Source organism: Aphidius gifuensis, linkage group LG2 (genome assembly GCF_014905175.1).
Source record: "Aphidius gifuensis isolate YNYX2018 linkage group LG2, ASM1490517v1, whole genome shotgun sequence".
NCBI lineage: Eukaryota > Metazoa > Arthropoda > Insecta > Hymenoptera > Braconidae > Aphidius > Aphidius gifuensis.
In genome coordinates, this window is record NC_057789.1 from 11,661,743 (window position 1) to 11,676,076 (window position 14,334).

The window sequence follows — 14,334 nt, forward strand, 5'->3', positions numbered from 1 at the left end:
TTGGGCGTTTCCACGTGATTATTTTACAATTATTATTTATATTGTTGGTTTGAATTTCAATGTATAGAGATGCCGCGATTATCGATCTTATATTATTAAAATTGTAACATATAATATTAATTCCAAAATATGAAAGTAACAATATAAATTGTTATTTTAAATTATAAATTTTATCTCATTTAAAAATAATTATATAAAACTTTTGCACAAAAAAAGTTCTTCTTCAATATTATTTGTCAATAAACTTTTGAACGATGAGCTGTATAAATTTTTTAGCGAATTTCAAGACGATATGATATGATAACGGGAACTAGTTCTCTCAATACGAGTATACGACATGATAATCTGATAATTATCGTATCGTCTCGTATCCCGGCATCTCTAAATTAAACTCAATATGAAAAAATATTAGTAACAAATTCGTTCCCCATTGAAAATTAAAATTTTTTAAAAATCTTTTTTGTTGATAATTAATTCATGAAAAATTCGAATCATTTCTCTTATATCTAAATATCATTGGTTCTATTATTTTTCTTAAGGTTTAATTTGGTTCTAGTACGAATTTTTTATGTATATTCTTTTTTACTAATTAAAAAGTTGTTTGGAAAAAATGACAGATAAGGTTAGATCTTCAAAGGTTGTCATTCCTCTTAAGAGACAATTTTTAAATTCATATAGTGAAAACAATGATAGTAGGCTTGTGCCTATACGTAAAAAATATAACTATTTTTGATTTTCTTTTCAACGTGTTAGAAATAAATTTATTGACACAGTTGTGCTATATATTTAATAGCCTCATTATTATCATATTTTTTATACACATTAATAATGGTAACAATGAAAAATTATGTCCATCTAAATAATGGACAGTTAGAAAGCACTTGGACCCTCTGACCCCTCAGGGTTAAAACTTTATAAAATCATCTTTCACTTGTAAAATAATGATAATAATAATTTTGATACAAAGCATATTTATAGATTATAATGTTATTTTATGTATATATATATACGCGTGAAATAAGTTTGTTCCTTAACAAATGGTGTAATTCTTGATTTTTAAATTTTCGAGTGTTGTCAATATTTAATAAATACATACTTATATATAAATGGAAAAAAAAAAAATTGTTTGAATGTAATAAGCCTTTGAGCCAGGACACATTTGATTTGTGATTAACAGTTGGTTAATATTGACCGTTAGAATGTAATATATATATACATGAACGAACATAATATTTAATATATATTTACACACCTGTCTTTTATCTAGTCTTATCAATTAAATGAATAATTATTATTAAAACAATATTAAGAAAATAATGAGATAAATTAATATAACAGATAAACAATAACTGATTTAATACATAAATGTAAATGATACTTATATAAATGTTAAAAAATTTTCTAAACAACTTATAATGGAAAAAAAAATAATATATTAACGAGTATTATTTTCACTATGCAAATATTATTTTTGCCGAGAGGATAAATTTATAGAAAAAAAAAAAAAAAAAACAACTTTTACCATCATTAATATCAGAAATTTCACATTTAATTTTTACTACATGTAAATAAAATTTGTCAGATTAATTTATCAATTTTCATAAAAAAATTTATTTAATTTCAATTTTAAATTTAAATAAAATTTGAAAAAAAATTGTGTAAAACTACAAAAATTTACTTATTTTTTTTTTTTTTGATTTCCAAAAATTTTTTATACTTTTTAAATTTAAATAAATTTTTTAATCATTTACATAAATTATTTTTTTTAAATTTATTAATATTTTATATATGACAATTTTTAACGAGAAAAAAAGTTTTTTAATTTAAATTGTATGAATCACTCAGTGGCGCCTCCTTCAGTAAGAAAATTTACTGAAAAAAAAAAAACGTAATCATTGGCAAATCAGCGCAAGGTCATAGCCCTGGAATGTGTATATGTGTTGAGAATAAAAAAAAAAACTGTTAAAGTTGTTTTAAATTTCTTCCATCGCGATATTTATTTATCAAAACTCATATATTACCATCAAACTTCAGATATCAAAATGTATTGTATGCGCAGACGCATGTCGTAGTTTTATTGATCGAAAAAAAAATATATATATTATAAAAATAATAATAATAAGAAGTAAGTCGAGTTGAGCAAGTACTTGCTGTCATGCGTCGTCGGGACGCCGGGCCCAGTGAGCGTATCAACTCGTGGCATGTTGTCTCATTCTTTTAATAACTAAATTTTGTTCAACTATAAAATTAATATAAATAACGTGTATTCCAGTGTGATCCAGACCAATTAAAACCAACAAAAAAAAAAAAAAAATATTTAATAATCCAGTACTTTGAGTTTAGAATTTTGTAGTTTTTTATTTTATCAAGAACATATTGTGTGTATGGAGATAAAAAAAAAATAAATTATATATTCATACAACCGCCTGATATTGATCATCTTTTTTATGAAAATTTTTTAAATTTGCAAGAGGACAAAGTGAAAGTTGATTTCGTGTTGTGGAAGCCAAAGTATTGGCCTTCCTCTTCCACCTGTGTGCACGATCATTCAGCTGAGACAATAGTGAACGGGGTCAAAGGTGAATGGGAAGCCATCAAAATAATCCAATTTTTTATTATCAATATTATTTTATTATTAATTGGAATAGACAGATCAACATAGCCAGATAAATTCCTGAAATTTGAATATTACAATTAAAAATTGAGGTAGTCTAAGCTATTTATAATAGAATCATAAAAAATTAGTCTACATTTTCAAGATTGTTTATTTGATTTGTATCACATTGGAAACACAATAATCATGAGTCTATTGTCATCAATTAATGCAAGGAGTCTTGCTGATGAAGAGCACGATCGCAATATGCTTCAGGGTAAATTTTTCCATTAATTTATTATCTCAAAATTATCATTAAATTTATACATCCAATAGTTTTATTGAATATATTTATATAATAATTATTAATAAAAATAATAAATGAAATATTTCGCGTGTGTAAGAGATGCCAGACTGCAATAAATCAATAGTTTTATCACGTGCCCAAATGCGATTGCCGATTGGTCATCTAAAAATAATTCATTTCACTAAATCAACTTGGCTAGATTCATTGCCAATGTTAAATTTTTAAAAATATCATTTATTCGTTGTGATGATTGAATAATATTATTATCTCAAAAGAGTTTATTTTAAAATAAATTATTTTATCATCAAAATATCAGTGATTGAATGATGCTTATTTTGTAAATGATCTTTGACATTAATGAGAGGACTTTGTCCAAGTTATTGAACATCTTGAGTGATTTTATCATTTATATATATATACAAGTAATACAAGTAATGAATTAATAATAATGTTTGTATTTTTTAAATGACAACTTGATTTAAAAGGTCGAGTATTACAAATTATAATTAAAGTATTTACAATCATTGATGCGAAAAGTTTATTTAAAAATTTGATTGTTCTTTTTTTAATACTAATAATCATATATATTATTAAAACGGTTTGTTTGTTTGTTTTTTATTTTTCCGTTAGACGTGGGACTTAAAATAGAAAGCCATGCTTATCTCATCTCTTTGACATATTGATTATTATTATCATCATCATCATCATTATCATCATTATCATCATCATCATCATCATCTTGCATCTTAACTTAATTTTCTTTTGCTGTTTTTAATATTATTTTTTTGAATGTCATTTAAAATTTTTCCTACTCATTCATTAATTATGTTGTTGTTATTTATATTGAGTATACGTTAAAAAAAAAATTTATAGAAATTGTAAATGTTATATTACTTTGAGGATAAATAATAAAAATAATATTTAAACTGCTAGGAGATACCCCCCTAGTGCATAATAAATTTTCCCTCGATATAAAAGTAACCATAATACGATCAATGATAAACGCACCCTCCAGTCATCATGGGTTTCACCCTGTAGACTGCGTGACTGTCCTCGATCAATAATAAAAAATATAAACATATGAATCACCTAGGTAGACGATCTAGCTTCATTTATATGTTTATTGTGATATTAAATTCGAGAAAATTACAAAGTTTGTTTTTCAATTGAAACTAGAACATGTATTGTTTACTGTGTTTTTTTTTTTTGTACTGACATACTCAAGTTGCATTGCAGAAATCTATTCGTCACAGGTAGATGCTTGTCTATTGTATTTATTATGCTACTGTCTTGTTGTTTCAGTATGTTTCCTTCACACTTGTCGATAATATCAAATGTATATGAAGTGAATTTTTAAAAAATACGAAATCATGAAAATAAGTTTCGTAGTTTTTTCCTATGAAGAAAAAAAATAATTTTTTTTCAAATAATATAATTAAATTTATTAATTAGTACGTGATGATATTAACTTATCAAAAAAAAAACAAGAATCAATAATAAATTTAATAAACTTGTTCTAATTTAAATTCTTGATAATTAATTTATAAAAAATATATACATAGGTATTACGATTTGATACAGTATAGTTTAATCATATATATATAGATTGTTTACCAATTAATTTATCCAATTGTTTATTATTATTATATATTTCATTTATTATTTTAAAAAATTCTGTCAAGAGAAAGTTATATACACTTTTAACTGTAGAAAGTATCATATCAATTTATGTTTAAGCTACTGTTATAATCAGTGTTTTTTTTTTTGACAACAATTAAATACAAAGTATATTTTATGATTTTATGATAAACGTAGAAAAAAAAACTGTTTTTATCAGAAGCAGAAAATTTTTTGATTCATTAACTTATACTGATTGTGAGAGAACTTTCAATACAAATATATATGTATTTCAGTATATATTGAAAGTGTTATCGAAAGATTCAAATTTTTTATCATTTTTATTTAATCAAAACGATATCATGTACAATATATCATATAATATGTTCCATTGGAAAAAAAATGTTACATTGTAACTGTTGAATACAATGACCTGACGAAAGAGACAATTGAAAAATTTAATATACAATGATAGCCCGTAAGATAATGTCAAAAAAACTGGACAGAACCATAAGTAACAAAAATTCGTTAAATGGTAGTCCTTGTGACCCAGAACACTTTGTCCGACTGGCTGCGGTCTTAATTGTCGGGCGTCCACAGGTAAGCCAGGTAAAAAATTAATAATTTAAACAACAATTTCAGACATAATTTTTTAACAAATACTTTTAGTTTTATTATATTAACCTAATATTAGGTTAATACCGTCATACCGTCTATGATGAGTTTCAATATTTAAAATTTATATTTGACAAATTCAAATAACAAATCAATTGATTTTTATTGATTTATAAGTTTATTATGGTTTTTTATCAACAACCTTGTGTCCATTCTGTTTTATATATTTAAAAATTTCAAAAAATTCTATATTGAAATTTTTTGTTTATTTGCAAAAATATGATGCACTTGTATATTAGATCAGCTGTAAAAGTATGTTGGAAAATATTGTTAAAAAATATTTCAAGTAACTAGAAAAAGTTTAAAAAATTATTAAATATAAATCGTTGTTTTAACGACTCTTGAGGAATATGGCTAGGGAAAAATTTGAGTATATATATATACCCGTGATAAAAATTTTCAGTCATTTTCAGCATTAAAAAAAAATTCCTCATGAGCACTGCAGTCTTAAAATGAGTCAGATTTATGACTACTTATGACAATTAAAAACTTGACACACAAATCACCCGGCATTGAAAAAAAAAACGTCGTTAGTCATTATTTTCATATTACTCAGGCATTGTTTTCAAGCCTCAAAATGACTATACCAACCTAAATTAAATTTCAATGCTCAGCAATATTCAATCACATTTTTATTCGTACTTCAAAAATTTCACATTCGGGTAGCAAAATATTTTCTAAGTTTAAACAAAAGTATGACAGAGTGTTAAATTTTAGTACACATAGAAATGCCCGATAAAATGTTTTTTAAGTAAAAATGCCTCAAAAATGACTGAAAAATTTTATCCCGGGATAATCTGGCATATTAGTAATAAATTTATATTGCTTAAAAAATAAAAATAAATTTATACATTTTTTTTTATTACATAAAATATAATTAAAATTCTAATACATAAAATAACTTGAACAATATTACCCATCAGTAGACATGTGAATGTTTTTTGTCATGTCAGTAGAAAAATGACCGTCTCTATTTTACTCACAATTTTTTTTTTGTAAAATGACTGTCATTAATTTTTACGATCATAAATTTTGTCAATTTGTAATAACATTGAATTTTAAGTTGTTCGTTTTTCTTATATCATATATACTTACATTGAAGACAATTAAAAAAAAATTGGTTATTGTAATTTTTCATTCTTAAATCGACACATTATAACTATATATCTATTAAAACCTTTTATTTATAATCTCGATATCCAGTATCGAGGAAACATAGAAGTTTCTTTTTTATTTCAAACATTATAAAAGCTATCCATTTTTTATATATCAAAAATATTTTTTTGCAATCAAGTATTTTAATTAAATAATTATTTAAAAGTTTCAAAACATCACTGAAAAAAACATCTTCTGTAAAATAGAAGTTTCCTTCTTGCAAATATCTTTCTTGAATCATAAACAAAACGTTCTTGATTTGTGAAGAATATTTCTTATTTTGAGAAAAAAAAATTTCTTGAATCAAGACGTCTATGTCATAATCCATGACATGTACGTCTTGTTCCATAAAACATTTGTCTGAATTTTAGAAGTATCCTTCTTGGATTATGACAATATTGCCTTGAATCAAGAAACTTTTTGTCACAATCCAAGAAGTATACTTCTAAAATCATAACAAAATAGTCTTGGATTATGACAATTTTGCCTAGAATCAAGAAAATTTTTGTCATAATCCAAGAAGGATACTTCTAAAATTCAGACCAATGACGTCTTGATTCAAGAAATTTTTTTTTCTCAAAATAAGAAATATTCTTCACAAATCAAGAACATTTTGTTTATGATTCAAGAAAGGTATTTGCAAGAAGGAAACTTCTATTTCACAGAAGTTTTGTTCTTGGTTTTAGAATTTTTTTTTAACTGCAGTTAAAATTGTTTCCTCTGATATGAGTTATAATATTACTGACTTGTCGATACTTTTATTTATTTTAATATTATTATTTAAGTATACTATACGTTATTCAAAACCAGTTTTTCTTTTTAAAATAAAAATATTTATTAATTTCAATTAATTATAAATTACTCTTAAATAAAGAAAATATATATTTCAAAAATTATATTTTGATTTTTGGTTATTTCGCTTATATAAATTTATAAAAGGCCCAGTTTCTGAACGATTATAAAGCCGATTTTATTTTTAATTGCTTCATACATATACAGAAATAAAAATTCATATATATATATATATTTTTTTTTTTTTCATTAAAATAGACTTTCAAGTAATTATAATTAAAATCGTCATTGGATTCATTCGATGCAGGGGTTCTGAACGCTTCAACCGTTTGCACATGTTGTAGATGGAGGCTTTTAAGTTAATAAAAAATATTTAAGTGAATATGAAAAAAACAAAACTCGGAAAAAATAAGAAGTTCTCCCACCGGGATTCGAACCTGAGTCTTTTGTTTTCCGTGCTTTAACGCCTTAACGCCTCTCCCGCCAGGATTCGATCACCCTCACGATCACCCAGTTTGTCAAGACTTTTTCCGTACTTAAAATTTTTATCCCGGATCGTTCTCATAAAATTTATTATTCTTTTCTTTTCTATTATCAATAAAATAAATAACTTTTTTTTTTTCCAAGAATATTTCAAAAGGTGAATATTGCGTTACCTCACAGCCTCTATAGAGAAAAGTATTTATAGCGAAAAAATGAATTTATATAGGAAAATCAAAAGAAAACTGAAAAGCAAGAACTCTTAAAAATTTATAAAAAATTAAATTATTATATAAATATTTTATAAGAAATGAGTGGAGGCTCTAAAAAATAACAAAAATTATTTATACAACTAATTTTATTGAAGCATCAACAAATATTAATAAATATTTTCCCAGATATATATATATTTATATGATTATTGTATATAATTTATCATTGAACTTTTTATCCATAGTTTGCTCGATTTGTTTTAACCTTCAACTTCATAATAACAACAACCTAAACAATTTAAAAATCAAAATTATCAATTAATAAAATCACATTTAGTAAATAACAATAATATGATTATTGTTTTTATTTTTTATATAAAAAGAAATATATTAAAAATTAATATACATGAATATTAATGAGAAAATATTAATGGCAAAATTATTACATAGAAAGGTGTGAAAGTGTAAAAGATCACGAGGAATCCACATTGAATAGTGTAATTGGTCGTTTTACTATATAGCATGCATATCGAGGTCGCACGATTTGCCTTCAATCTAAAAAATGAAAATAAAAATAAATAAAATTACGAAAAAATTATGAAAAAAAAAATATTTATACTCTAGCGTTAATATTGTAGAGGCATGAGAACAAGCCATGATGTAAAATTACCATATAAAATATTTAATTATATTTATCAAATTATACTATTACTATTTTATTATCAAGTGTCAAAGTATAAAATAAGCTAACGACCTTGCTGCACGATTTATCCTAGACTTGAGATATTTATTTATTGAATAATAATATTATTGGTTATTAAGTATATATGCTGAATGTCATCGAATATACTTACTGATTTACTCAATTTTAACTCAATTCATTCGTGCATAAAATAACAAACGATGGGAATTGCAGAAAATAATCCGATTGTAATGATAATGCTTAGATATTTTTATTTTTGTGTTCAATTATTTTTCTTCATCTTCTGATGATGTCAATAGAATTATCTTAATATTTTATGAATAAGGCCAAGATGAAGTTTCCTGTATTCAACATATGAACAACTTAATTGTTAGATGGTTAAAGATAATTAAAGCGATAATGTCATTTATTACCAAAGCTTGATATAAATATATAAATATGGTATAGCAAACAAACAACTACTTTGCTGGAGTTTCGAAAACTTTCAATTTTTAACAGAAAAGATCGTTACCAACTTTTTTTTTATTCTAATTATTTACCAAAAATACTCAAATGAAAAGGCAAAGACTCAATGAGAAATTTATTGTCTTCACGATTTTTATTTTTCTTTTCATTCGTGACCATCACGACCTTATAAACAAAAAAGTCCTCATTATTTTATAATAAATAATTGAGAATAACAGATTTTGAAGCATTGGAGGTTCAATAGTAAATTGAAGTCAAACTTTCGTTTGTATTATATTATTTTCATTTAAATTTTCTAACAATTAAACTTTCATAATTTCGTGGAAAAAATATATAATATGTGAAAATTTGAAACAAAAAAAAAAAAAAAAAAAAGAATTAGTTTAAATATAAATTGACCCGGGTAAATAATATATAAACACAATTGAAATGTTTAACTTTCCAACAACCTGTAATTAATCGTCCTGTTATGGCAAGACAATGAGAATATTAATCGAACAATGCTGGGCCACTAGTCTTTTTGTTAATGTCTTGTTGAATCCAGGTGCAATGATAATATAACAAAAGAAAAACTATTTGGAATTTATTAAAATCAAAATGTTAATAAAAATCATCATAAACTAAAAAAAAAAAAAAAAGTTGCATTGAGTTGCAATGTGCAAAGACACTATGAAATATTTATGTCTTATATTTGTTATACTTATGAATGTGTAGCAAAATATGCATGAAACTAAACACGTGTGTACAATAAAATTTTAATAAAACTTTCCTGCCCGCCTTCGCCCCGTCATCAGATCTTGTTTATTTCGCAACAAGTTTCAGACACTCGACCAAACAATGTTTATCATGTTCACCAACATCCGCCGGATGTACAAGGCCATTGTGTTTAGCAAGATCTCTTTACCGAACGACGTTCTTGTTTATATTTATTTTTTATTTATCCCCAATCGAAACTTATAACGTTTTCATTTTAATAATATCTACAAGTCAATTGTCTTTTATGATAAATATCTTGAAAATATTAAATTATTCTGTAATTATTTTTTTTTCTTAATTTGACCGAAATTCAATTATTGAAATACAATTGACGTATTAATTTGATAGTCATCTAGTGATTTAAGATTTTTCTATATAAAAATATATTTCTGCAGAAACATGGTGGAATTTCAACTTTCAAACTTTTTTTATATATTTAAATAATTTTTGAATATAACGTTTCTTTGTGGTTTAATAGACCTTCTCTATACGTTATATACATTCAACATGGCAAAAAAAGTTACTAATTTTAATAACAATTATTCTGATACACGGAGAAAAATAATTTGTAAATTTTGCATTTTTTTTTGCGATTGAGGAATCCGACACAATTTATTTAAAAATTTACATTTTCTTTGGTAAGATTTACATTTTTTAAAACAAAACTGAATAAACATTTTATAATGGTTGATACTTCCCAAAACAAATCTAATAGATAAAAAAAACAAAAACTTATAATGAAATTTTAAATTGATATTAGATTGTTGGTTTGATAGAAACATGTTCGTATTGATTAAGTCGTCCAAATGGCAAATACATCAAAAATTTGATTAAAATTAATAAAAATAAAAAAAATGAAAAAACTTCTTACTATCGTTTTTATAAATTATTCTTATTTTTTTATTTAAATCATTTTGACAACATCTGATTTGATTTAAAAACTGCAATAACAATGATTGAAATAATCCCCGGTGAAATAGTATATATTTCGTTACAAGTGCCCACTCAGAGAGTGTGCTCTCAACGAATTTGGAGGGGCAAGCACGAGCCTTGGCGAGTGTTTCCCCTCCAAATGAGTTGTGAGCGGGCTCTCTGATTGGGCACGAATCATATTTTATAGACAGTGGTAATAATGTGTGAATTTCCAAAAAGCGCACTACCCCTCTTACGCTTTGGAAATTCACACATTATTCCCACTGCCCTTGTAACATAAATATATTTTTCGCACGCCCACCTCTGAAACAACACATTTTCGCACGATTTTGAGGAGCGACGTACCACAGTCCCATACGATCCTTGAATGTGTGCATTGGTGTGCATCTATGCCGTGGCAAAAATATTTTTCAAGATTTCTCCGGAATGCTCTGTATTACTCCGGATACTTCCGAAAACATCAACACGTAACAAAGGTCTCTAGCCCCAACAGGCGTCTCGGTTCTTTTTCTTTTTTTTTTTTTTTTTTTTTTTTTTCAAGTCAACACACAAATAAAGTAATTCTGTATTTTCTTTGATTTTTATTTTTTCATATTATTATTTATTATATTTTTCTTTGGTTTTTTTTGTTGATGTCAAGTGAGAAGGTCGTAATGCCGTTGTTCCAGGTCAAATCATATCAAAATGAGCATTCTCGCCAAGTCAGGCGTGGATTTACTTACCTGTTTGCCTCGTTGTGCATATGTTTCTATATGGAAAAGTATCGTCTTGGGCATGGTTTTTCTCTGTCTTTTGGTCAAGTTATATAGTAAAATGAATACACTGTATTGCACCAGGGGCCAATTTTACCGTTAGTTCATGGTGCTTATAATCGTGCTGATTTTTTTTTCCTTATATTCATATTTATTTAATCAATTTTAAAAACTGTTAGATTGTGTTCAGGTCTTACTCATTAATCGATAAGCTTCGTATCACGGTTAGCTATGTTAATTTTTTTTTATTTTTTTTTAATTTATATTATTTATATTAATTATTACTATTATTATTATTTATTCATTGAATGAAAAAAATTTTATAATTTTATATTTATAATTGAAAAACAGGTTTTTTATTTTTAAAAAATTTTTTTTATCAACCAATTTTTATCATAAAATTATTGATGTAACTGTGTGGTTGTTACTTCTTGATGGCATCATGGAAATTGGAAATCGTCAAAACGGTACTTTTGACTTTAATCTAAATAAATATATTCAATGAAATTTTTATTTTTAAAATTTATAATAATTTTTTTTATTGGCACATTTTTGTAGTTTGTTTATTGGGAAAAAACATGGGGACAAAGTTCATGCTGTAAGTGGCGATCGCCGGAAAAAATCTTATTATTATTTTAACGTAAATTATATGCGTGTCTGTCATGGGCAGTCGTTGATGAAAAAGTGGAAATCGACTGCAATTTTGCACTCATGGTGCCACCCCAAACCGCGATGAATAGCCCCTCGAAGTTGATCGTTTAATTGTTATTACAGTTATTAAAAATTTTGCCTGAACTTTTATGAGTTTTTTTTTTGGAATCGTAAGAGAATTCCTCGGGAAAGTGATATATATGCAATAAAATCTCATTAGAAGTGCCCCATCATTTATTAAAAAATATTGTTACTATGCGTAGACCAATAATTTATTTCCATATCGCGCATCCCTACCCCTAAAAATATCCATAATCCTGCGTATCGATGTCGAAAAATATAAATATCACCTGCAGTGAGGAGAGGGTATACGAACTAGAGAGAACGGCAGAATTTGAAGTCTCGGTAATCACTAGATTCGATATATTAGTCAAAAAAATTGAAATTTGTAAATTGTAAAAAATTTTTAAAAAATTATTTTTCTGTTAATAAATATTTTTTAGAAAACTTATTATCATCTAAATCAATATGATTAATTTTATTTTTTGATGCAAAACAAGTTATTTAGCACATCACTTAATAACGGTAAAAAGTTGGTATATTATGGCACCTCTTTCGAGTCTTTCTCGAGCACGTGGTCTGATGGTGTTTTTTTTTTTATTTTTTATTTTCTTTTGTAATATTGAGTTTGTTTTTTCTTATAACTCAAACATTCACGCCTTTTCATTTATTTATTCCCCGGGAATAAATTTTTTTCATTCCCACGAACTCAGCAGCTACTTAATTACAATTCAACTACCTACTGATATATTCGTGATACTCGTCAATGTTTTTTTTTTTTTTTTATTTCAATTTTTTTTATCTAATTTTCCCTTCCGGTACCTCAAAGTGTTCATGCCTCTTTATCTCTCTTATCACGAGCTTTCTTTTCTATTAACACCCTGTGTTATAGAAAATTTGACTTCCGGAGATCGTCAAACAACCAACAACAAATTAAAAAACAAAAAAATATAAATAAATCAAATTAAATAAAAAATTGAAAACATTTTTATAGTGAGTTTAAATAAAAGGAATTTTACACTATAATACTATACGACACGAAAGTAATTATACAAAACGGATACATTATTGCAACTTTCGACTCTGTATTTATCATGAAAACAAAATAGACATCCTAAAGACCGATTAATTATATTTTCAGCTTATTGTGCACGCTTTTATAATTTGAATCGTGCATTTCAATTGAATTTCCTTGGTAATAAATGGTGCTATAAAATAAGGGTTTTACATATATATAAATATAAATTAGTATGGTACTAAGTTATAAGTATAAAAAAATGAGTTGAAAATATAATTTACATTATATTAGTTTTAGAAATATTTATTGATTACATTTATTAAAGTTTTTTTCATAGATGTAGAATTTATCATCAATAATTGATCATTAATATATATTTAATATTCAAGTCACTGATAATAAATTCTAAACTCTAAAGTCTAAACATGAAAAACTTCAAGAAGTGCTCCAGGACGTTTCCGGCGACCTATTCAATTCGTTTATTTTATATATATGTATAGTTATTGTGGTAAATTTTAAAAATCAAAAAATTAAATTTACCATATTTAAATCTTTTTTTAAGTACAAATTATTTTTTCTGATAATATATATATCTTTCTATTTACTAGTTAATAAGACAATGCAAGTCACGTTTTATCAAACCATCATTTAGGCAAAATTGTATATTATACCACGAGAGATCGTGCTCTGTCAAATGTCGAGTTAAAGATAAAGAGATATACATATTATACCAGCACAGTAGTTGAAAAAATATAATAATAAAATAGTGTGTAAGGTTGGAAAGATTTTTTGAAAGTTGAGTGTGGTTATGAAAAGAAATATAAGATGATTATGTTCATTTTACTTGTGCCATTACATCTCGTTTTTCAAACAATTTATTCAGTTGTATTAAAAATATTCTTGACAAATTGTAAGCTCAGCTAATTTTTTATAATGCCGCTAAAAATTCTTTAAAAAATATAATAATAAATAAAAATGACACTTGTCTATTATTTATATATGTCTTAATATAAACTTTTATAAATTTTTTATTTTTTTATTCCCTCTCAAATTAAATTGTTATTTTTTTTCTTCATAAATTATCTATTGCATGTTTTCATCAACAGTGAAGATGTCATTATTTTATAATTTAAATTGAAAAGTATCATCATCATCACTTGAAAAA

At 25.2% G+C, this 14,334-nt stretch overlaps 1 protein-coding gene across 3 annotated transcripts in view; it reads left to right on the forward strand.

Annotated features, from left to right (window-relative positions):
- The window catches only part of LOC122849093 (BICD family-like cargo adapter 2), a 33,723-nt gene that overhangs the window by 10,757 nt on the left and 8,632 nt on the right, over window positions 1–14,334 (forward strand). The window contains exon 1 of one of the 3 annotated variants that reach the window (XM_044147677.1): window positions 2,130–2,870. The exons of the other annotated variants lie outside the window; for them this stretch is intronic. Within the exon in view, the coding sequence (XP_044003612.1) occupies window positions 2,801–2,870 (70 nt within the window). The 5' untranslated portion in view covers window positions 2,130–2,800. Of the gene's footprint in view, window positions 1–2,129; window positions 2,871–14,334 lie in introns of those variants that run through there. 3 annotated transcript variants of the gene reach the window in all.